The sequence below is a fragment of the Liolophura sinensis genome, chromosome 7 (genome assembly GCF_032854445.1).
Source record: "Liolophura sinensis isolate JHLJ2023 chromosome 7, CUHK_Ljap_v2, whole genome shotgun sequence".
NCBI lineage: Eukaryota > Metazoa > Mollusca > Polyplacophora > Chitonida > Chitonidae > Liolophura > Liolophura sinensis.
This window is the reverse complement of record NC_088301.1, coordinates 38,037,840-38,063,704: the sequence shown is the minus strand read 5'-3', so window position 1 is coordinate 38,063,704 and position 25,865 is coordinate 38,037,840. Positions and strand designations below refer to the sequence as shown.

The window sequence follows — 25,865 nt, the reverse complement described above, 5'->3', positions numbered from 1 at the left end:
GGCCTATTACATACGAGATATATAACACAAAATGTTGCTAATAATTAAGTACCGGTAGCAGGCATTTTAAAACTTTATCTTTACTCAAATAATATCTGTGTCAGCAGTAGGCCTACCATTAAAGTTGGTGGTGGGGCCGGGGGGTAACACAAATGAAAATAACACTTGCAAATATAACAAGAATTTCATGGAATTGTGAAAATTAAAGTAGAAAGTCCACCATATAATACATACCGGTAGAATATTTACTGGCGAAGTTGCGACAAACAAATGTGAAAGAGACCATAATGCTTGGCGAAGAAGGGGAGTTAACTTCTGGAGCCAGTGGACGGACACACGTGTTGACGGTAACTCGTAAACACAACTGGCGCAATGGTATGTCAAAAAGATAATCTACAATTTCTTCTATGTTTTTGGTTAAATTTCAGTGAGGGATGTAATGATCTACTTATATGGGAATGACATTTTAGAGCTTAGAGGATTGAAATAGCAGATTTAATGCGACGTGGAGGAACTACAGAATCCGTTCGTGAACGCAACAACAACAACATGTTTATACATGTGGTACAGTAGTAGTTTAAACGCTCTGTGTATAACATCAGTGTAGACCATGTTATAATGTCATCAGATGAAACGACAAAAGTTTTTTTTATAGGTATTCTGATGATCGAGGATGAATGATCTGTAGGATGCAGTGTGTGAAGTTACTGTGTTCTATCAAACCGGGGTCCTCTCTGCAAACCAGTAACACTAACGTAATAGGCAATGGTCTATAAACCGGAGAGATGAAACAAAAACAGTTTCTAAGCACTTTGAAACTTTCCTACAGTAATAAGTACGAGGCTAATGTGACAAAAACTTTATCCATATCATTTAAATTATGCATGATCACATCAAAGTAGAATTAGTGCCACAACCTGCATGGAGAAATACACAACAATTTGAAACGAAGTGTTTTATCAAATTATGTTTTAAGAATTACATTTTCAAGGTTTAAGCATGTTATACTGTTGTTATTATTTTACACAGCAGCACTGAATCTGGTTGTCTCTTATTGGACTTAAATACAGTTAAGATTTGCAGGGCTTAGTTATAAGCATTATCCGGTCGTCAGAGACGACTGAATTCCCCTATGGAAAGCCTTAAATCCCTGTCACACTAACTCCACGGGCAAGTGCAAAATAACCTCTGGCCGATGAAAATATCAAACCTAACAGGCTACATGTATTTTTGCGGGTTTGCGTGAATTTCACAGCCATTATGATAGAAGCATGTCCAGATTTACCATACATGTACATTGTTGTGTTGCCCCCCTCCACTATGTTAAAAGAAAACTGTCCTCATTAAAGTTTGGTACTAACACCCAAGCCCAACCCTCCTTCCACCTGGTATCCCCATTCAAACACCCAGCGGGGATAATATGTTTACAGTAGCGTCCTGGTAGACGACCCCACATTGTCTGGAGTGGACTTCATGATGTTGTTCTCTGACAGGGCTTCAGATTACACACCACATGTATTTTCCAATGTAAATGTTATGTTCGATCTACTCTTAGCTCAGCCCAAATTGAGTCAACAATACCAGAGCCCTCTCATAAACAGTTATAAATATCTTTTTGTACACAAAGTTAAATTTACAAAATCAAATTCAGAATATTTTGTGCTCGACATAAAATTTTGATGGGCAAATTTCAGCCTTCCCATGACCATCATGTTATCCTGGTTCACAGGAACCATCACTACATTATGCTATGTTAGCTGGGAGACACACGGCCTGAAATCAAGCTACATGAAAATTATATATGTGATTTACACTTTTTTCAAGAGCCATATGCCCATCAGCCTGACACTGCTCAAATGTCTTTGGGACAGTCCTTCTGGTCAGTAAATAAATCCAGCTGGGGGCGACCAGATGTCTTTAGAAATGAGATTCTTAGACAGGGCTCACTGACACTGCCATTACGGATGAAACAGTGAACTCGGCAAGTGCTGCAATCTTGTCATAGCTCGCATGGTAAGAAAGGTGTTCAAAAGTTCGAAATTTACATGTACTTTTCGAATTGTTGTATTTAAATATGAAATTATTTCTGTCACAAATTCATTAATGCTGTAATTTATAGCCGGCTTCACTAAAGTTGTCATCACTTTTGAATTTCTGTTACAACAACAACATATACACACGACTCATGTCTTCATCTGTAAGCACTGGTTTCACTTTTAGTTACGTGAGTGTTATACATGTAGCACAAGTAGAGCCAGTCAGAGCCAGTCAGAAAAAACATTGTACAGCCTGGTGTCATGTGATATATTTCAGACACCATAACACTCACTCGTAATAAGTGTCAGTTTCTTTTTTTTTTTTTTTGGTTGGTTATTTGTTTTAATACCATGTTGGGAAAATACGTATACATGTATCAATCTGTCAATGAAAAATTGTAGACAAAACTGTCCGGGCAGCCAATTTCTGTGCTGTGCAACATCAAAGACAGGCCACGATTGCCCTGAGGAAAAATCCTTAAAATTGAGCCCTGATATGTGGACAAAAAACAAAAATAATACACAGTATTGTGGAAATGCTGTTTTAACTTAAAAACCTTACAGTAAATACTGTTACACATAGTCTTTTTGGTGAGAACTCACACCGCCTGACACTTGATTCTGCACTGTCCTGGTGCATAAGGTAGATTTCCTTCAGATAAGTCAACCGATCTTGTGCTCTTACAAATCTGATTAGGCCCAATCTCATATTCATAACAAGAAATCTAGACACTGCTACTGGGTAATATAAAATGTTTATGCTAGCGCATGGAGTAAAAGCTTCCTTTTTTATTTAGATGTATGATGTCATGCTTCTCCAACCTGAAAACACGGCAGCTACAATTGACATTACACCTGTATAATTACTTTGTTAGGATAATATGAAGATATATTGATGTATGTCGTACACATTCTTAATGGTCTTGTTAGTAACATGGGTTAAAGTATAAGGTGTTTGTCCTCAAAATGTAAAATACATACATCCACTGACTGATAGAACATGCACATTATATCAAGAACATATTGACTGACACAATTCGATTTACGATAAACATGTATATTCCCTTAGGTAACAATGATAAAGGAGTCCTGTTTCTGAGGGAAATTTGTGGACAGAGGAGGTAACTTGCAAGTGGGAACCAATTATAAGATAGCATGATGGAGATCCATGGCGTACCAAGATTCCGGCTAAGCAGTATGGGCTTCTCAACTTACTCTTCGGAGGAAATTCTTGCACTGAGTGTGAAGGAGGCTGTAAATCCACAATCCTTTGACAATCTTCTTCATCCTAACATTGGAGGACTGTATGATCCAGCGTATGGTGAGTTTTATTTAAAACTAAATGTCAAGGTCAATAGTGTATAGCTGATATTAAATATATTCAAAATTTGGCTGTCGATCTGTAAGGATGACTTGTGTGACATCGGTACTTATGGTGAAACTTAATGACAACAGTGTCCACCTAATGGACTGATGTTAATGCTCTGCTTATATCACAATGAAACTTAATGTGGATTACCAGTCATCTGACTAATGCTTTCTAGGGGCCTTATTATTTTTTGCTTAAGGATTGTTTTGAATATTTGCAAAATTCTCAAATCTTTTAAAACATTCTTATTCCATTGTGCTTATACTTATTAATATATCATATTGAAATCTTTATGCTTTCCAAGATCTCTCACTGTCCAACTTTGAAAGGTTGGCTTAAACATGAGTGTGAACCTTTGACCTTATATTGTCTCAGGTCCTACAGAGCGAGATGATGTGTGTGTCACGTGTGGTCAGAATTACATCTACTGTCCTGGTCACATGGGCCACATACAGCTGCCACTGCCAGTCTACAACCCATTGTACTTCCAGATTCTCATTAAGGTGAGCATTTCAGGGCAATGATGACACCAGTTTTGATAGCGACATTTAGTTTGAATAAAACTGTTGTTAAAGTTCAAGTATGAAATGTTTTCCTGCATTACAGCAGTTATATTGGTTGAACTGAAGTGTTTATCCTATACAAGCAGGGTTTGACATGATTAGCGTGCCAGTTTAAAGTTAGTGTTTTATTCCAGACACTTCGGTTTCCTCCACACGTGAAACTGACAAAAAATATTGTCAGTTTTTTGTGCAGCAGGTATAAACAGGTTTTCAATTAAGGTGAAACTTCTACTATTGATGCCTTTATTCTGATTCATTAGGTAGATTTATAAAAAAAAAGGTTTGACTGCTAGTTTTAAATTTTTAACGGAAAACAACAGTCCCATAATTTATGTTGTGTAAAGTAATTATGTACAAGTATGCATGAATAAATAAGTAATTCCGATAACTGTCAGATCTTGAGAGGGACATGCTTCCACTGCCATCGCCTTCAAGCTTCAACTGCACAGTCCATCTTGTTCATCCATGAGTTAAAAGTTCTTGAGCTGGGGTGCTTGCCAGCTGTGGGTCACCTGAGGGACATCATGGGGGAGCTCCTTGCCGTGGAAACCAATCCCAGTGAGGAAGTCATTCAGCAGAAGCTTGGAGAGTACACAAATAAAGTCAGAGGTAAAAAAAGTTCTGCCCTCAGTTTCATGAAGCATACTTTAGTGTTACGTAGTTAAGTGCACTGCATGTCACTTTAACATATTTTGTCATGGTAGTTCAAGTTGGGGCTGTATAAATTAAAATTTTGACCACCTGATAAATTTGATCAGAGGACAAATGTGTATAAATTTCCCAGTACCGAACACTGAGCGTTGTGAGGAGGTTTTAAATTTTGACTGAAATCTGAAAAGGCTTTGATGGAATTGGCCCTATAACAGATATTGTAATTGTAGTTAAGGGCTTTCTGGGCTGACTGTGCTTCAAGAAATTGGACACAGTACCAGTAGCAATATTATGGGATGTTCCATTAAATGCAGATTGTGAGAAAGTATCCAAAGTTATTTCTAGTATATGCCCTATAATAGTTGGGGTGCTTGTCTTTGGATAAATTTGAGACTCAGGGTGTAGGTTCAATCCCATTCTTGGACAGGGCATGTGTAGATTGACCTGCTGTCGTTGTTTGTCGTGTATTGGTGCAATTGTCTTCCACCAGTATACATGAAGTGTGTATTCATTTATCTCTGTCACACATGGGATGGTTTGAGTTTGAGTGTGTAAGTAACTTGCCAAAGGTTGATAATTTATCTCCAGCACTCCAGTTTCCTTCACTTCCTTCATTCCTTACAACCCATAACTAAAGGCTGCCCCCAGCGCTAATATATCCAGCTGTAAACCAATCAGTTTTTTTTATATATATGTTTTTTTAATATTTTGAGTGAGACACCGTGAAGGCACTGACTGCTAACCATCTGTTTTCTGTGCAGTAACGTGGAAAACATATACCATTTGCAACTTTTTTTTTTTTCGCCTGATCAAAATACACATTTCAGAAAAGCTAAAATATTTAAAAAATATCCTATGGAAATTAAACATAGTTTCTCGACAATAAAACCAGCTCCAGTTCATGCTTCCTCTTCTCAAATTACTCCAATCATAATGCTGGCCGAAAATATTTTTCAATCAGTCGCACAAATCAAATAAATAAATAAATTAAATAAACAAAACCCTCTGAGGAAACCTTGAAGCATACATGTGTATGTGTGTGGAAACGTGGAAAAAAAACCCCTTCCAAACAGGTCTTCCAAGCATAGGGAACAAGTATATTGTTCAGGCAAAATAAAATGAAAGTGAAAAATGTGTTCAGTAACTTTGTGTGAAATAAATAGGTAAGACTGACATTGTATGAATGGTAGAAAGTGTATTGTAAACCTCCAGACCATTGTCCTTAGTTAAAATGCATTAATTTAAAATGGACCATGTGCTTATTGGTATTTGTTTCAGCTGAGAGGCGCAATACATTTGAAAATGTGAAGAATATAGTGGAGGTGAAAAAAGAGCTAATTAAAGTTTTTTTGAAGAACAATTTTGGTGGCAGAGGAAAGTGCCCCCATTGTCAAATGTTCTTGAGAACACTCCGGGCTGAAAACAACTGTAAAATTTGTGTGTTCAGTCGTACCAAAGAACAACAACAGGTTGCTATGGCTGACACAATGAAGAAGGCTATGGAAATGAGAAGGTATGTCTGAAATTTATTCAGCCATATTTTGTATTTTAAAATTATCAAGTGTAGAATGTTTTGCTAAAGTAGTTGGATTTTCTTTTGGTGGTAATGATACTTTTGTGCACTCTAGCAATTGTTTAATTCACTTCCACAAAAATATGTGTGTAAACAGTATGTCACTCAAGTTTCCTGCACTAATGAAACTGGTCGCTATTGTGCAAATATAGGTAAATAAAGTTTTGATATGAAAAGCGTTTGTTACTTTTCTTTTGAAGCATAAAATGTTGCCTTTTGGAAGTTTTGCTAGCTTAATTATCAACGTACAGTTGTAAGATTTTACTTCCTTAGGAAACAGCAAGAGTCTGAAAATGGTGACATGGAAGGAAGTATTCTGGGAAATAAACGGTTGGAAGACATTCAGACTGACTTACAGAAGGCTGCAGGTCAGACATACTTGACTCCTGTGGAGGCAAGGAATCACTTACGAGAGCTTTGGGAAAAAGATTCGGCTGTTCTAAAAAGCCTGTTTGGAGCCCTGGGTAAAAATAAAAGCAAACACCCAATGGATATTTTCTTCATGGATGTGGTTCCTGTGACAGCATCACGTTTTCGTCCGGTGAGTCATTAAAATGTTAATTACATTATCTCCTTAATGCTTAAATGGTAAAAAAAAATGTTTGTTGACATTTAGTCTTCCCTTCAGAGTAAGTTCCCCTATGTAAATTTTTCAAAACAGTTGCATTATCAACCTGGAATAAAATTAGTAGTATTGTATTGCACCTAAAGTTTAGCATTTTTCTTGTGGCACATTTGTGCTTGATTCAGATTAATAAATCCACCTTTGAGGGTCACTGATAGATTTTGCGGAAGTTTAATTAACTTCTTTGAGAAAGACTTAAGTGTAGATATGAACACTTCCGTTTTAGGGCCTTTATGTGCTTCTGAAAGGGGATTTTGCATATGAAACAAGTGAAATACAGTTACTCAGATTTAGTAGCCAACATCTTGCACAGCTGCCAATTAGTTTTGATACTATTTCATTTCAAGTCTGTCACTTTTTAGCTGTGTTGTTTCTTGTCTTGAAGGTGATTGTAATGCGAGACATGAAAGTGGAGAATGGACAGACAGTTAACCTGTCAAAGTGTATTCTTGACTCTGTCACCCTGCGACTGATCTTCACAGAGATCAAGCGGAACAGCTTGAAGGGACAGACAGAAACTACGGAGACAGAAACAGTTACTCCAGTATGTATATTTTGTTTATTCTTTGTAATCTTTTTTTTTAACATATGTAAATAATTTTTAGAAGTAAAGAAGTATGGCGTAAAACACCAATCAAATCAATAAATAGAAGTAAAAAAAAATAGTATAAATATCTCTGTCCGCTGTAAGATCTTGTCAAAATCATTAACTTTTCAGCAATATCATCTTTCTTTTTACAAACTGTTCTTCTCCAAAAAAGAAAAAAAAAAAAACATTCGAAGGGTTTTAGGACAAAACTTTTTGTTGTACTTTAACCTTTTAACCTTTCTTCTGCGAGGAAGTGAACTAGTGTTTTCCAGAAATGACAGTGAAGGGTTTGCTTGTTCATGGAAAGGCATTAATATAGCACATCATGTTTTTATTAACAGAGTTCCATTGAGAATGTCCCGGGTGACAACTTAACAGAAAAACTGCATAATGCATGGGTGCGTCTGCAGGCACATGTGAACTGTGTGGTGGACAGCGATTTGGATAAAATCAGCAGTGAGAAAAAACCAGGTATCAAGCAGGTGAGATATTGCTGAAAGGTTGTGTACATACTTAATCTTTTCCTTCAGTAACCTTGCCATCATAAATTAGGGTGTTTTGCATTAGGGAAATGTATCATAAAGTTGTGGAAGCTATGACAACAGTGTTGTTAGTGATTCCATGCCAATCAGTTAAGTTTTACTATCTACTTCATATTGGTGTCATGTCAAGGCACTGTAAACAAGTTCACATATTGGTTAAATAAGCCTGTGGGCATGTGTGGCCACGTGGTTAGCATGCTAGCACTCAGCAAAGACCTGAGAGCCGCCAGATAATGTGGTAACTGTGAGTTCAAATGCTGACTTCGCCGTGAGTTATGTGGTAAGGTCTGCTAGTAGCTTGCGGTTGGTCGTGGGCCTCCCCTGCCTGGTTTCTTCACACCGTAATAAAGGCTGTGATTGTATGAGACAAATATTCTACGGCATGGCATAAAACACCAGTGAAATAAATAAATAAATACTTAAGTTTGTATGCCTGAAAGTTAATAATTAGTCTAGCTATAATGCTTTGAAAAGAAATTATAGAAAAAATGCTTTGAATTTGTAATGAAACTGTTTCAGATTTTGGAGAAGAAAGAAGGGCTTTTTAGAAAACACATGATGGGGAAGCGTGTGAATTATGCTGCTCGTTCCGTTATTTCCCCTGATCCGTGTATCAGCACCAGTGAGATTGGCATTCCTATGGTGTTTGCAACGCGCCTCACCTACCCAGAACCAGTCACGCCGTGGAATGTGCAAGAGCTGCGACAGGCTGTCATTAATGGACCTAATGTCCATCCAGGGTAAACCTTACGTACAGATTCATTGTAGCATATGTCAGCTTAAAATACAGTGGTCAGTCTTTGTAAAGTGGGAATTGATAAGTGATAATATGGTTCATATACAGTTAATCAGTTAAAATTTTGTGGAATTTTTCTACAAGTAATTGCCGGGCTGTTCAAAGTTGGTGAAAAAAAGCACATAAAATTATGTAATTTACAGCAAATCACATATAACTTTAGAAAATTTTCCATTAATTCGTCACCTTTCCATAAAGAATGTAGAGTTGGTGAAAAATTAATAAATGATACGTGATTTAGTGTAACATTAACATCAAATAGTGACATATTTTCTTCCTCGTGTGCGTTTCTGTGCTCATTTATTTAATATTTCAAAGATAAAATAAACTGTCGTAACTGTCACACTGTTAATCTTTTGTTCTTTCAAGAGCTGTGTTTGTGGTTCATGAAAATGGATTTAAGACAATGCTCAGTCCCAAAGACAAAATCCAGCGTATTGCACAAGCAAAACAACTACTGACCACACCAGGTCGGTTGGGAGCCTTATCAACAGGTAACAAACAGGTATGTTTGTTATGCGCTTTAAATGCTAATTAGGGAATTTTATAACTACAGATATCTCTATCTTACAGTCTTATTGTGTATTATTTCCTATCTCAAACATCAGGCATTCAATGAAGTCGTAAAAATAGACTTTTGAAAATTTAGTCAAAAGATGAGTCAAACTTTTGGATGATTATTTTCTGATGATTTTTATATTTTCTGTTTTTTGAGTATAGTGTGATCTTTGTTGTATAGCATTATAATGAGCTTATGGTTAAGAATACAGGTCAACTCTGTGTATTAATTTTAGAATTGCTAATTACAGGTTTATCGTCATCTTCGGAATGGTGATGTGCTGTTGTTGAATCGACAACCCACTCTTCATCGACCAAGTATTCAGGCTCATAAGGTATTGATAAAAGTTTCAAAATTACAGTGCTTTTGGTCAACTCAAAAATAGGCAAGATGCCTCCATGTAGATAACTATGACCAAATTAAGTTTAAGTACAAATGGATGAAGTGAAATAGTAGTACATTTGGTTTTTTTTTTCTCCATTTGGTTAAAATAACTGCTGTTGTTGAAGTGAAAGTCCATGAATGGTGGAAACTGAACTTAATGAAATTAATAAGTCATAAGCCAGTAAAATTTGATATTCTGTTGCAACTTTCGTCTTCATTTCTTTTCCCCAGGCTCACGTTTTGCCAGGGGAGAGAACACTACGGATGCACTATGCGAACTGTAAAGCCTACAATGCTGATTTTGATGGGGATGAAATGAATGCTCACTTCCCACAGAATGAATTTTGCAGAGCAGAAGCATACATACTTGGTAATATATATAATGACAACTCATCATCATCTATTGGGATTTTGAACTCATCGTTTTTAGGGTTAGGTTGGTTTGTTTAAATATAAAAATCAAAACAGAACAAACTTCAAAGACTTACATAGCTCATATCTAACAGCAGACCATGGATCATGTTGAAGGTTATGGGAATTTGCATTCCTATTCTATGTACACCATTGTAAGATTTAACGAATCAAATTTACAATCTGGCCCACTCACACCTACACTTATGACCAGATAAGACAACCTGTGCCCCAAAATGGAGGGTAATGTCTTAAATCTTGGATTGATTGCCAAATAAGTCATGAAAGGTCTTAGCGAATCTTAATGAATATAAAGCTGTCGTCAGCCATCACAAGGCAGTGGGAGTGGAGGTTGCAGGTATCGTTGCAGGAGGTGTGAATAATCTGTATCTGTTGAGCTTTGTTGTATGAGTATCAAAAATATATTCATGAGAATTGATGTTGTGACAGAATGATTTTGATTTCTTGCAGTCAAATCACTTTTGCAGATAAATGGGAGTCTTGCTTCCATTTACGTGTGACTGACACCATTCTTTTGGTTTCAATGGGGGTTAATTTGGCCACAACTTACCAAGATCAAAGGATTACAGTGAATCAAAAAGGTCATAAAATGGATAGTCGTAGCTCAGGTGTGACTGGGCTTTTTGGCCTTGGAGATTCAAATCACATTAGTCTCTGATCTGCTTGATTTCGAACATCCATGCACCTCACTGTATTCGGGTGTTTGAAATATTCTTGACTTTTGGACTGAACACCAGTCCAATAAATAACAAAGAAAGAAGAAGCAAAATGTTCTATCACATCTCTTGCACGTAATGTCACTTTATGAAATGGACAATTTGTGCATTGTGCCTGTGCCTGTGTTGTCTCACTATTTATGTAGACACTGCCTGCAGAACCTGTGTATAAGTACAGAATTGTATGCTTGTCAAATGTTTTCAGCCAGTACCAGTAACAACTATCTGGTGCCAAAAGATGGCTCCCCATTGGCTGGGTTGATTCAGGATCACATGGTCTCAGGTGTGTCCCTTACTGTGCGTGGCAGGTTTTTCAGCAGGTAATGAATTCAGGTTTGCCGTATTTATACATACCATTTTTGGGATAACTGAAAAGTTGTCTTTATTTTATGTGTTAATCATGTAACAGTTACAAAATATATCCTGATAAAGTTGTGAAAGATAATAATGATGGATGAAGGTGTGTTATGGTGTTTCTCTCTTCTTTGGCATATAAATTAATCAGCCATGATTCCTATTCTCATTTGTTTCAGACGTGATTATCAGCAGTTAGTGTACAGCTGTTTGGTAGATACTGTTGGCCCTATCAAGTTCCAACCTCCCACCATCCTCAAACCATGCAGACTCTGGGCTGGCAAACAGGTGGTCTAGTTGTTAAAAATCTTTGTATGGTGTACATAGGGTGTTCAGATGAACTTTTTGTGCAAGTTTATTATTTATTGCATTAGGTGGATGGGCTGACTTCTGGATGACATGATTCATTCTTTCACAAATCAAGATATCAACATTCTGTTGTAATGTTTCCAAATATGAAACAGAAATTTTACGTGAAAAGTTACAGAAAGATGGACAAGCAGTGTTCTGATGTTAGTCACTAAACAAGGCCCAGGAGTCTCTGTGGCTGAGTGCTTAGCATGCTAGAGCAGCACAATGCCGAGAGCGAGAGCCACTTACTACCGCGCTCACAATAAGCTCAAGTCCAGCTGTCTTCCTCTCCAGTCGTACATGGGAAGGACTGCCAGCAACTTGTGGATAGTTGTGTTTTCCCCCCGAACTCTGCCTGGTTTCCCACCGTAATTTCGGGCACCCATTAAAATTACTGAAATATTCTTGAGTACAGCATAAGACACCAATTAAATAAATAGATCAACAGGGCCAAAATAAGGACTTTTAATGGAAAGCTGTCTTTAAATTTTCTGATATTTATTCATTTGATAATTATTTATTAACTGCAGAACAAAATTCCCTTTTTTTTCACCTTTTTATTCAGGTAATATCGACAATTTTACACAACATAACGCCTGATGGTTATAGACTACTGAATCTGAAAGGAAAAGCCAAGATTCCTGAAAAGGTGACTGACCATTTGTTTTATTCAATGGAAGTGAAAGACAAGACTGTGGATTACATGTGTTAGTATCTGTAAACTTGACAGTCGAAGACTAGAGATGGGAAAACTTGCCTTTTTGAACGCATTTCAGGACAAAGTGCAATGTGGCAAAAGGATTCACTGAAAATCACAACCTATTACAACAGGTTATTTACAAAACCTGTTTAGAAATTTCGAACTTTTGAAACGGGTTTTATTTATACTGTATGTTTTAAGGTCACGTCAAATGTAAACATTGAAAATACATTTTCATAATTACAAACAATTGTAATCAGTGACCAGTCAAATTTGAAACAAATCCAAAAAAACACTTTTCTTCACTTAATTAAATGTGATTAAATATATTATAGGTTTTATGTCTATTAATGTCGTGCTGTTAAGTTCTTTTTTTTCTTTACTGAACCTTTTTTTAATCTACACTGCGACACATTGCAATAAAATCTGTCTCAATGTTGTATTTTCTTTCTTGCATATGACCTGATACATGTAGCTTTTATTTTCCTGTGTTTCAGAGTTGGATATCTAGTAAATTCACAGGTTACTCTCCAGGGTCGTTGTACCCCTCAGGGGATGAAATGGGTGAAGGCACTGTCCTGATCAAAAATGGTGACCTCTTGCAGGGTGTTCTGGACAAGGGTCACTATGGCAACACATCATACAGCATGGTCCATGCTGTATATGAGGTAAGATAAAATTGTCTCTGGCTGTAATATTTGCTTGTTTATAATTATATAAGTATCCTCAAAAAGCCTGTCTTGCATTATTTGAGGCACATGTCATTTAAGTTATTACATGAATTTGAGACATTAAATTATCCCTGCTTCTACCATCCTTTTAACATGTTATGTTGACATTAAGTGTCTTCACCAGCATCCAGACTTATCAATGGCCTTTCATTGTTAAAAAAATCCTTAACCCTATGATATACATCTTTGATATGTTTCTTGTGGTCAGAGATACTTGTGGAAGGCACAGGTCTATAGTTTTATATAGTTTCTATAGTTTGTTATCACATTTTTGCGAAACGTTATGGATTTTACTTTGGGCCTGCCTGTTGTCCCTGAACTAGGTTGTTTACTTATGGACTGATTGTTACACTAAACTTTTTGTTGTTTTTATGTTCCAGCTTTATGGAGGGGCAATATCAGGGAAACTTCTAACGTGTCTGGCACGTCTGTTCATGGCTTTTCTGCAGCTGAAAGGGTTTACACTGGGTGTAGAAGACATCCTCGTCACAGATAAGGTGTGAGAAATTTGTTTTTTTTATCTTTCACTGTGCCTGGCTTCTGGGCCATGCTAAGACTTTCCACATTCATAAAACTTGTGTTTAAATTTCCTGTAAGGCAGAGTGATCAGCAATGAAAGTTGTAAAAGTATTACACGTGTGTCCATTTTCTAGGATATGCTAATTTTATGTTTAAATCAACCAATGAAATTTGAGGTATAGCAGTAAATCAGGTGTAAGTTTGCTAAATAATGCTAAAGACAATAAAATGGGTGGAATTTGTTTTACAGGCAAATGATGAAAGAAAAGACATCATGCATGCTTCTCGTCAGTGTGGACCAGATGTAATCCGTCAAGCCTACAGCCTGGAGGAGAAAATGGATGTCCCAGAACTCTTAGATAGTTACCAGGCAGCACACTTCTGTGGTATTGAGTCAAAGCTTGCTGAGCTGGATCATGCAATGAAAAGCAAAACAGACCAAGCTCAAAACAACATTACAAAGTGAGAAAACATGCCTGTAATAAACTGAGGTTTTTTTTTTTTTTTTCATTTATACCTCCTGTTTTCTGAGTTTGAGATGAGCCTTGCACTAGCCTTCACTTCTGTCAATTCATTTCAAATTTCTAAATGGCATCATTGGTTTCCTAATTGCATTTGTATTTTATGTTGAAAATAGAGAAAACAGGCATTGTATAAAGTAATTTCCCATTTTCTCTTCAGAGCTTGTATGCCATATGGACTTCTGAAAACATTCCCCCAAAATAATCTTCAGTTGATGGTGCAGTCAGGTGCCAAAGGTTCCACGGTAAGGTTTATGTCACATCTCTCTCATTCTGTAGGAAAGCTAGATAGTGCAGATAGTCTGAGTATTTCTGTAGAGTTTATGTGATATTTTTGTACAAAAATTAACTGGTGTTAATTATGGGTCTATTGGTGAGAATCGCCAAAGGCCCATTACAGAGGCATGAAAAAATGTGAAGAAATTGGCGGAAGTAGTTTCACCCAAGTACAACATGTCAGTGCCCTTAACAAAATAAACCGTGTGTTATGGTCAAATATTATCTTCCTTTTGTGATGTTTTCTTCATTGTTTTGTTGGGATTTATATGTTATGATTATCTATTGAATAAAAATTTTAATTATGTTTGGATTATGCTTTCATTTATTATTCATTTAGTGTTGTATCAGGAAAGGTTGTCAAAGGTGCGTGTGCTATTTGAGGTTTGTGATGGTAAATGTCACATACCTGTCGGTACCTTGATTCCCTTTGATAGCGTATGTAGCGAAAAGATTTACGCCATGTAAGGTACCCCATGTTCATGTATTTAACAGCTCTTAGTATTTAGGCATACCTTACGGCAATCAGTTGTTTTGTTAGTCACCAAAATGGTGAAAATAAAGAATGTGGAAGTTATCTGAAGGCGGGTACTCCATTTTACCTTGACTCCAGTGCTACAGATAAAAGGGCATGCAGGCGTAAATGCGCTTAGAAATTAGATGATATGCTTCTAAAATTAAAACAACGTATTGAATATGCATGACGATTTTGTGTGTATGCCTAAATTTCTGAAAGCTATAGAGTATGTGCAAGATTAAAAGCAAACAGTCAGTTTGGTCAAAATTGAAAGTAGATCTCCAAAGTAGTTTACATGTGCAACAATCTCTATGACATGTTAGTTTTCAGAGACCGAAGGTTTCAGCAAAGGCTCATGCACCACTACCCACAGCCATGGAGAATGACGACTACGATATTTGTATTTGTGACATTCTCTAGTGTTTGCCATGATGAAAATGTAGCAAGGGCTGAAAAAAATGGTCAGTTGGGTTACTGTACAGCAAGTTCTGCTACTGTACTGCTTTTAATCAGCCTAATATCGCTCCCAGTGTGTGGTTTTAATTCTACACCGATCGTCAGTTATTTGTACTATGTTGAGGTGTCATCAAGGGTCCAGTTTCCAACATATGTACATGTATCAGTGATTTCTGAGGTGAAAAGCTAATGCAATGAAATACAATGCTCACGAGAACAGTTAGTGTTCAGAAGCACTTTAGAATGATACTATATACTGCCAAAAATAAAGCACACATAATAAATTTTTGTCGCCTAATGTAGGCCTACATTTGGATTTAGCAGAACAAGCGTATCCTGTTTTGATCCCAAAACAGCAGTTGTTCATGCATACAGAAATGTTTCGACAGGTAAAAAAAATTATCACTTGCATTAGGCAAGTTACCATAGAATGAAATAATACTGCAATCCCTGCTATTAAAGCAAAATGAAAAGGTAAAGTTGTCAGTGAGTGAGTTTTTGGAATAAACCCAGTAGGCCTACAGGTTGAATACAGGTAATGAATGAATGTAGGCCTATGAGCGTCATTCAGATTCATTCCTTGTGAGGAAGAGCTGAAATTAGTAATTTATTCCAGAATGTTATGACAAGTTGTAATTCTGGGCAGTCGACATGTACATACATAAACTTGTAGTCCGATATGTAGGTACAAGAAGCTCTGTAGTGGTAGGTCTATGTAGGCCAATACATGTATGCACATGTATGTGCTTTAGTTTTCTCAACCGCCTTCACTCAGTCAACGTCACACTTTCGAGGTGAATTGCTGGGAACTCAAAATATTGTTGAGTATTTTCAAAAAAATGTGTACTGAGGTAGGCTTACCCAGTAGACCTTCTTCCTCTCTTGGAAAAGTAGGGAGTACTGCAATATCTCTGAAAATTATCTGTAGCACTGCTTGACCCTTGGGTTACTGCCCATTAGTTGATCTTCCTAATTGTGTGAATGCCAACGAACTTATACAAAGTTTTTCATGGTCGGGTGAAGAAGTTATCTGTTAACAGGTGGAATGAGCTGTTAATTAAGTTTGCTATATGTCGTGAACATTTGGATATAATCCTGAAAAGATCGAAAAAAAGTTGACAGATTGTACATGTATTTTATGTGTCCTTGCCATATTTGTACTTTAGAGATACAATGGAAGGACGAAAACATATATAAAAGGCACAGTATGTTGCCTTGATCTGTTGCCACATACAACAGTGTTACAAATAATGAAGGTTTTTATCCTCACACTAACCGAACAGATAGAAATGGTAATGACTTAGTTGCAAGAAAAATTTTGGGAAAATGTCTACAATCTTACAGTATATCATAATATGAAGTACTGGTGCGAGGCATTCTCTTTGAAGTCATGCTAGAATGAAATGGGGCCAGGTCCTTCATTACAGACAGAATAACTGATAAACCCTTTGTGGGGGGGAGAAGACCAGTGCATTGTACTAGAAGACAATTGGTCATAAGTTACAAGCAAAATAAAAATAGATGAAGAGCAATAGATCCATTTCACAGCCCTTGGGATCTAGTTTGTACAGATTTAGCGCATTGGTACGGAAAATTTTCTTCAACTTTGAAGATGTGAACAAGTCCTTACACGTGAAATGGTGAGATCCACAAAGAACAAAGCAAGCAACATTTGCCCTCTTTATGCTACACATGGAATTAAGTGTTGGCATGGTGTTATTGGCTAAGGGGTAAAGCCAAACTCAACACTTGCAAGAATAAATGGATGTCAGATAACAATGGTTTCTGAAATGTCAATGCTTTAACAGGAATATTTTTGTAATCACAGCCATTGCTTGTTTGTCTCCACATCAGGTCAACACTATGCAGATTTCATGTCTTCTGGGTCAGATTGAGTTGGAAGGACGCAGACCCCCGCTAATGATCAGTGGAAAATCTCTGCCATCATTTGTGGCCTACGATCTCTCCCCAAGGGCTGGGGGATTTGTTGATGGACGCTTTCTTACAGGCATCCGACCTCAGGAATACTTTTTCCATTGCATGGCTGGTAGAGAGGTAAGGTATGCTATATTGATTCTGATTGCCACAGCTGCTTTGTAATATTTTCAGGCATGTTGGTTAATCTTCAATTTAAAGTGTGATTTTGGACATTTTTTAATCTGGGGACCATCATGTACATGTCGCGATACATGTGGTTGCCCAGGTGTTTCCGCTGAAACAAACTGAATGTCATGATTAATATTATCCTGTAATGCTACATTGATAGCGTAAATCTGAAAGACATTTCACAGTTGGTTGTTTCACTGTGTTTTTTTTTTCTTCAGGGTCTGATTGATACAGCTGTCAAAACCAGTAGGAGTGGTTATCTACAGAGGTGTCTAATCAAACACCTGGAGGGACTCATAGTGAATTACGACTCCACAGTCCGGGACAGTGATGGCAGTATTGTACAGGTACAGGACGAAAAAGGCTGAACGTTCTTACTGACATACCACTAGCTCATCACTAGCACACTTGTAGGGCCCCTCTAGCATTCCATGGCTAAAGAGTAGAATTTTTTTCCGTGATCTGATGATACCTTCTTTCTCCGTGCCACTATGACTTCATAAGGGCATCATTGCACTTCATTACACTGACAAAATTGTTTTTACATGTTGAAGAAATGACAAAATAATTTTTTTTGCGCAAGTTCTGAGGTAGCGCTACCATAAAAGGCAGAACGTTCTGATTCTTGAGCCTCGATCATCAAGATTTCATTTCTGTAAAGTTTTTGATGTGGGATTAAAATTGTCCTCCTACATGTTGATGTTATAGATATGACCTTTGGCTCTGTAGTTATGTGTATGAGCACTGGTTTGTAAGGTGAGAAAATATTCTACATAAACTGAATAACTTTTTTTTCACAAAAAACCAGTGGAGCCAGAACAGTAAGCTTTGCGACAGTCACGGTTCAAGTACACATTTTTAGCCAGATGTGGTTGTGTTCTAGATTATGAAATTTTTTTTGTTTCCTACCTATTTATGATGATACAGTTGAAATAATGTTCAGCATGAAATCTATCAGATATATTCAGGATTTATTGACATATCTTTTGCAAATCAGATTTATCTGTATTCATTTTTGTCTATTTTTATTGCAGTTTAACTTTGGGGAAGATGGCTTAGACATCTTAAGGACCCCTTATTTAAATCAGAAGCAATTCCAGTTCCTGATTGAAAACCGTGTTTCTAAACGCCGTGGAAAAGGAAAGTCTGGAGCTTTTGATCAGTTTGGAATTGATATAACCATGGATGATTATGAGGAGGTGAGTTCTGTGAGAAAGAAAGTCTACAGCTTTTGATCAGTTTGGAATCGATATAACCATGGATGATTATGAGTAGGTGAGTTCTGTGAAAAAGAAAGTCGACAGCTTTTGATCAGTTTGGAATTGATATAACCATGGATGATTATGAGGAGGTGAGTTCTGTGAGAAAGAAAGTCTACAGCTTTTGATCAGTTTGGAATCGATATAACCATGGATGATTATGAGGAGATGAGTTCTGTGAGAAAGAAAGTCTACAGCTTTAAAGTTAATTTTACAATGGGGGCGTTCTGAAATAAGTAAGACTTCTGGAGAGGTTTGAGCTCAATGGTTTAAAATTATAAGGAGGTGAGTTCTTATTTTGTGGAAATTGTGGAAAAAGGTAAGAATGGATATTTTAGGAAGATTGGAGTTTATTGGACCATAGAATATTATGGTGGAGTGTGTTTTGTGGTGTATGTTGGTGAGAGAGGACAACGCCCTACAGCAATTCCATCTCTGTGTACATGATATCTTGGAACAAATGAAGTTTATTAGAGGTCACCTGAAGTCAGTCGAGGGACAGGCTTTGATGTGATTTTAAGTTTGTGTACGGGCACACAAACATGATGGCAGGTAGAGTAAGTTGATTGTAACTATCTTGAATACACATGTTAAAGACATACATTGTGATAGTAGTTACAACTATCTTAGCCCCCTAGTAAGAGGGTGGTACAAGTGCTGTCAGCCCCCACAATAGAGTGTAATTTCCATTTAGTCTAGTTGTGGACGGGTGGACTCGAAACCCAGCAATGGCTGGTTAAATCCCAAGATGTTAATCCCCACGGCCATCAGACTACAATGGGATACCAGTAGAAGTTTGAAATCGGACGTATTACATCATTTCAATGACGCTGGACATTCTACTGCAGCGTGACATCAGTGGGTACACCAAATACTTCACACATGAAACCACAGCACGCAACATATTTGGCGTCGCATAACAAAAGACTTTTCATGTGCAAGTCCTAATTCACAGCAGCGCCACCTTTTGTAAGAGCAAAATCTGTCGGTACCCCATTACCTTTGGCACAGGATTGATACATGACAGAAAAAAAATTTTCAGGCCTTCAGTTTAGTAACTGAAAACAAACGGTGCTAAAGCCAGCAATCTAGACTAAACTCTTGTTAAGTTTTAAAGAAAATTGTAACAGTGGTTTACATAAATACAGCATGTTCTTGTTTTGTTAGGTGGGTTCTCATCTGCGGCAGAAGTCAGTATTCCAAGAGCACAAACGATCTTCTGGGTTTCTGAAATTCTGTCAGAAGAAAAGCCACAAGCTTGTGACAGCTGAAGCTCAGAGGAAGGTTGATGCCAATGGTCGCACTGAAGCATCAAGCATTATGGTGACAGCCTGGAGGTCACTGAAAGAGAAGAAAAGACACCAGTAAGTCTTTTAAATTCAAGTGTAACATCAGTAGGCTTTCTCCGTACACTTAAAGAAAAATTTTATCATTATTGATAGGTAGTCCATAGGATTCTGACCAAAATTGTTTTTTGTTTTTCTCATCTAGATCCAGTATCAGGTTATCTTGCATCTTGCAAGTCAGATCAACGGCTGGTAAATTGTAATTGTGTCCAGCTTGTTTACGGCAAAATTAACTATGATTTGAAACAAAATAGATGTACTGCACTCGGTTGCCTCCCACCATAATGCTGGCTGCCGTCGTATAAGTGAAATATTCTTGAGTATGGCGTAAAACACCAATAAAATAAATAAATCAAAATACTGCACATCTGTTATTGACACTTGACCTTTTGTATAAGCTGTTTTGTAGAAAATCATGTATGAAGGAATATTTTTTGCACAGATTTGACTTAGTTTGGCGCCATTGTGGCAGACTACATGTATATTAGGGCACTTAGCTTTTATCCGTAAAACAGTGACTTATAAGGTTTACCTGTTCAAACCCAACCATTGTTGCTTTTTTCTGCAATGTTCAGAGGGGAGCCTGGGGAGCATACACCAGCAAAGGTGATGTTATTGTTACACGTTAGAATTTTATTATTTCTTTTAAGATCTGTTCAGAAACTGGGTTATCTGTGATTGTAGGTACTGCAAGCGAGAGGTTAGGTGTGCCGACCCCCTAATGACCACCATGAGCCCGCAGTGTACTCTAGGGGTAGTGTCAGAAACAATGGCAGACAGTGTGATGACATACTGTTCAACAGACCCAGACAAAGTAAGTTCAGTACATCAGTCAGTCTTAATGTCATCGTCATAGACAGGTGATATACATTTTTTTAGAATTTTTCTTAGAATTTAGTGCAGCAATTGAGAGGGTTACCATAAGAAAGAGTAGCGATGCTGTGAAAATAATGTGGAAATATTCAACCCACAAAGATTCAAAGTACCTGGCCATCGGGCTGTAGAATCACATATCGTTTTCAGTTAGATGATGTATATATTTTATTTATTTTCATATTTCATATTTATTTCATGGGACGCACTGAATTTGCTATTGTTTACAGGTATTTGTTCCTGATGGGAGTATGTCCAGGAGTAAAGCAGTCCGCAATGGGAAGATAACTCCATCTGATTTTTGGCACTTGATCTCTCTGAAGTATCAGAAGAGTCTTATTGACCCTGGGGAGGCCGTAGGATTAATAGCTGCTCAGGTACACTCTAAACGTGTTTATCTGCCCAGATATTCACATGAACGTGTCAAATGCTTCATATTGTTTGCAGTATGAGCAAGAATGTGATTAATATGTTATCATTGGTGTACATATATGATGATTTCTCTTTTTTGTTTTTCTTGTAAGGTACTGTTATTGTAGCACAGAAAATAAATTTCAAATTTTGACTCATTCTACTGATGAAAGAGCAATTATTTTGAACGGTACCCTTTAGATGATACTACTAATGATTCAAAGAAAAAAGTTGTTTTTTAAAAGTTAATTTAGACAATATACAAATGATCAGTATCAACCCTCCCTGAAACCATAGTGTTCGTGGTTAAATCTGTTCCAGTCTGTTGGTGAACCATCCACTCAGATGACATTGAACACATTTCATTTTGCTGGACGTGGCGAAATGAACGTCACATTAGGTATCCCCAGGTTACGGGAGATCCTCATGGTAGCCAGTGCAAATATAAAGACACCAGCTATGGAGATTCCTGTTCTGCGGGTGCCGAATGCCAAGACAAGAGCTAAAACTTTACAAAGACAACTGAATCGCATCTATCTCAAGGAGGTTGGTGTCCACTTTCAGTATTTATAATTATGACGCTGTTATTAGTCAACAGAATTAATGCTAATTACTCCTTGTATTGCATCCAAGTAATTATTTGTAGGTGACCACAATTTGGCTGAAATATGCTAATGGTGGCATTAAGACCTTACCATTCTTCCATTCATTCATTTATTCAGCTGTTGAGATCTTTTCTGTCACAAATCTGTTTTCTTTACAAAAATTCTGTGAGTATATGGAAATGATTGAGGTACATGTAGCTGTGTTCATCTGACAGGCCAGTGGTGCCTAAAGTTCTCTGGTTGTATTTCTCCTCAAGGTTAATCTCTTTCAAGAGACGCAGTTAGCTTGATTCTGATTGATTTATCCACCTTGTAGGGTTACTTAAGTGTGTTTTGTGAAGTTTGATTAGTTTGAAGTGTTGGCTTCAACAGTATAGTACTAAGGCTGTAGTTGTATGCTTCTGAAAGTGCATCTTTTAAAGGAACTTTACGCTAAACAGATGAATGAATATGGAAATATACTTTTTGCTATTTTCTTTCTTAGGTTATTCAAGAGGTGTCTGTGTGCGAATCCATCTTTGTCAAGTCAAAAAGGTTAGCATGAATTTTTTTGTTCTTTCAAAGCATTCTGGTGATGTTCTTGGTTATATTTGACGTACATTTTTGTGTGAAAATATTGTTAATCAATTCCTCTGAAAATTGTATTCTGAACTGTCTTTGAGCTATACATTTACTCTTGCTTATTGAGCCATTATAGGTTATATGATGATTACTTCATGTTATAGAGAGTTGATGAAAACAAGCATTCCTTACATATTCAGTGAATTTGTAAAATATAAACTGTTTTATTTTCTATCCTTTTACAGAAACTCTGGCCGGTTGTACACCATTAAGTTTCAGTTTCTCCCCAAAGCTGCTTATGATGAACGGTTTGCCATAACACCCAGAAAGATTCTTAGCTACATGGAGCACTTCTACATCAAACGCTTGATTGATTTGGCAAAGAAAAAAATGACAGAATTGACTGGTTCCAGGTTTGTAAATTATTTCAGAGCTAGAAAACAAAACACCTGCCTTTGTAATTTTGTACAGCCATTAAAATGAAGGGAGACTTAATAGGTCTAAATGTGGTTTACTTTTATTAAAAAATGGTCTCCTAAAAATACATGTCAGAAAATGAATAAAAACAAATGTTTTACGAGTATTCAAACCACAACGTTTTTGTGTCGTTGGCCTTGAAAAGCAGCTTGATGTTTGCTTCTGCAAGTGACGAAAGAAATCAAGTGCCAATCAGTGGAGGCAGAAAGCACGAGCTACACTGTTGACGACTCCTGCAAATTACGAATTATTTAAATAAGTCATACTGATAAAGCTGGAGACGTTCATAAAAGTATTTATGTGATAGCTGTAATACTAACTATTCAGATCATGTACTTACACACTAACCATTGTCATGGAGTGGCAATTTGTAGATTTACCTGCTCTCACTGCTTGTTGGGCCTTGGTAACAATAATGTGACAATTGTTGATAACCATTGTCTCCCAACTGTGTGTGGTCTCTACATGACATGTGAGAATGTTTGTCCAAAACTTTGCCAGTTCAGTGGTTTTCCTGGGCACTTCAGTTTTCTGACCATTGATCACCATCATGTATGTGAAAAATTTTTGTGTATTGCATTAAGCAGCAATTAAAAAAATACATGACAACAGTGGAGAAATAACCAGTGAAATTCAATAATTCAGGCCAGGAGTGTCAATTATCTGTATTGATATTGTGCAGACTGCAATTGTATGAGAACTGGTTTTCTGCAGATAGATCTAAACAATGGATCTGTATTTGTTCTGTATCTTTACCAGATTAGTAACATCTGATGTAGTCAGAATTCGAGAACAGGCTTCTTTAAGTGAAGCTGCCCCTGTTGATGAGGATGAGAATGATTCTGAAAATGACCAGCCAGGGGAAGATGATGCAGCAGCGCAAAAATATCTTGAACGAGCAGATGATAGTGGGGAGTATAGAGGGGAAGATGACGAGAAAAATGAAATTGGTGATAACAAGAACAGTGGTGAGATATCTGGCTGTGTGTGACTAGGGCTAAATACCAGTGCAAAAATTTTACCAATGATTAATTTACTCATGATACCTGATTCTGGGGAACCTATTCATCTTAGAAAGGTGATCTGAGATTTAGACAGTAAATTGAAATCCTATCCTATTGTAAGTTTAAGCACCATAAATAACGTTACATTTTTGGGCCAGCAGCAGACAGGTAAAAACGCATTTTCCAATTTTATTACAGGTGAAGTCATTTTTATTTTTAAATTTTAGGGGTAAGCTTCTTTGTAGTCATTGCTTGGCAAGAAAAAAATTGGATTTAGTGAGGATATTTTAATGTCATGTGCCATTTGTTACTGACCAGATGATGAGGAAGTGGAAATGGGAGCTCCCGTTCAAGAACAGGAAGATGAGCAGACGAAGGATTTCGAGATGGAGACTCAACCTCTGGTGCCTGAGAAAGAAACGAAGGAAAGAATTGCAAAACAGAAGAAAACTATGAATAAACAAAGAATTTCAGTGAGTTACAAATTTTCATTACTAACCAAATACTATTTAATATGACCATCTCATTTCATGTTCTTGGGTTAAGTATTAAAATCTTCCTGAAATAAATACACAGAAATAATAAACAAAAACAAATACTAGTGACAACCTGCAGCATCATTTGACAGCAACCAAGAAACGCTATCCAAATGAGGCATAAAGGACTTCCAGTTCAAAGCACTTGAAATGTCATCATTGCTTTCTAAATGAGGTATTGTATGGCCATAGTTTAGGTAGACTGAAAGTGTTCCTCACAAGTATACACTTGAACATGACCCGCAGTGTTAAGTTGACATATTTATGTGGATCATAGAGATTTTTTTGGCCATGTGTGTTTTGGGCATAGAAGCTGCATTGCTTCCATGTTGAAGTTGTTTATGTAATAGGTTTCTCGATGCTGTTTAATTGTTGCAGATTTCCATGTTACAGATTTCTTTGTTGCAGGTTTCCATGTTACAGTTTTTACATGCTGCAGTTTTCCATGTAGCATGATTCCGTATTACAGGTTTCTGCGTTACAGGTTCCCATAGATACAATCCCATGTATCTTGCCTAAATTATAATTTTTCATTTGTGGGCATGACTTAAGTTGTCAACTTGCCAGGAGGTTATGGCTTCATGGCACAAAGTGAAAATCCCTGAATATGACATAAAACAACAAACAATCAATCATAACAGGCTGTAAGACAAATGTGTGCAGTTTAATGAGTGTTAAGATGTACAAAAATGATATTCTCCTGAAATGTTTTCTCTTCTCCAGGGGTTCAGACTTGACCGTTAAGCGGTAGTTAAGAGATTCAAAATACTGAATACAGAATTAAAAGACTAAATAGTATGCTATAGGCTAGAGAACAACTGAATAAAGGATGTCCTTATCAGTTCTCTCTCAGAGTTTTGTATTAATTACATGTTCACGCCATTCTCTCTGGTTAAAGTGACAGTCATCCCAAAATGACTTTATGTATTACATCACTCATATAAATAGTTGACTGGATTCAACCTGGATCTCGTTACTCTGAAGTGGAAACTCTACTGACTGAGCTACCCGGGCAGCTGATAGTGCATAAGTTTAATGTGGTAGGACATTAACATTAATATTACTTGTCTTATTAATTCTATACAGTCAGAATTAAAATATTGTATGTTTGATGTTACGTGACCCTTCAAAATAGCCCCGACCAAAATTCTTTTTTTTTGTTGTGTTTTTACAGATGCCAAATTTTTAAATTTTATTTCAATTAATTACTTTTTTTTTTGTTTGTTTTTTTTTTTTTCGTCAACTGTTTGAAATGTCACTCTGTTTACAGGTGACGGGAGCTCTTTCTAGATATAAAGTTTCTTCCTGGCTGTTGAGCAAATCCGGCCTAAGAGCCGGCCTTCCATGGGTATATCGTACCCGACACCCATATATCGAGATAGGCCCATCTGTGAAATGTTTTCACTCCTATCCATTTGGGCACACCT

At 37.0% G+C, this 25,865-nt stretch overlaps 1 protein-coding gene across 1 annotated transcript in view; it reads left to right on the top strand.

Annotated features, from left to right (window-relative positions):
• The first annotated feature begins 319 nt into the window (after positions 1–319).
• Positions 320–25,865, top strand: part of LOC135470071 (DNA-directed RNA polymerase I subunit RPA1-like) — a 29,979-nt gene continuing 4,433 nt past the window's right edge. The window contains exons 1-30 of the mRNA XM_064748804.1: positions 320–375; positions 3,106–3,357; positions 3,781–3,908; positions 4,364–4,577; positions 5,898–6,132; positions 6,466–6,733; positions 7,203–7,361; positions 7,748–7,888; positions 8,468–8,688; positions 9,114–9,249; positions 9,554–9,637; positions 9,919–10,057; positions 11,041–11,155; positions 11,369–11,477; positions 12,106–12,189; positions 12,738–12,908; positions 13,352–13,468; positions 13,741–13,952; positions 14,172–14,256; positions 17,115–17,315; positions 17,585–17,713; positions 18,401–18,565; positions 19,793–19,989; positions 20,656–20,785; positions 21,075–21,221; positions 21,577–21,801; positions 22,345–22,394; positions 22,667–22,834; positions 23,658–23,866; positions 24,221–24,375. Of these exons, the coding sequence (XP_064604874.1) occupies positions 3,192–3,357; positions 3,781–3,908; positions 4,364–4,577; positions 5,898–6,132; positions 6,466–6,733; positions 7,203–7,361; positions 7,748–7,888; positions 8,468–8,688; positions 9,114–9,249; positions 9,554–9,637; positions 9,919–10,057; positions 11,041–11,155; positions 11,369–11,477; positions 12,106–12,189; positions 12,738–12,908; positions 13,352–13,468; positions 13,741–13,952; positions 14,172–14,256; positions 17,115–17,315; positions 17,585–17,713; positions 18,401–18,565; positions 19,793–19,989; positions 20,656–20,785; positions 21,075–21,221; positions 21,577–21,801; positions 22,345–22,394; positions 22,667–22,834; positions 23,658–23,866; positions 24,221–24,375 (4,560 nt within the window). The 5' untranslated portion in view covers positions 320–375; positions 3,106–3,191. The remainder of the gene's footprint in view (positions 376–3,105; positions 3,358–3,780; positions 3,909–4,363; positions 4,578–5,897; positions 6,133–6,465; positions 6,734–7,202; positions 7,362–7,747; positions 7,889–8,467; positions 8,689–9,113; positions 9,250–9,553; positions 9,638–9,918; positions 10,058–11,040; positions 11,156–11,368; positions 11,478–12,105; positions 12,190–12,737; positions 12,909–13,351; positions 13,469–13,740; positions 13,953–14,171; positions 14,257–17,114; positions 17,316–17,584; positions 17,714–18,400; positions 18,566–19,792; positions 19,990–20,655; positions 20,786–21,074; positions 21,222–21,576; positions 21,802–22,344; positions 22,395–22,666; positions 22,835–23,657; positions 23,867–24,220; positions 24,376–25,865) is intronic.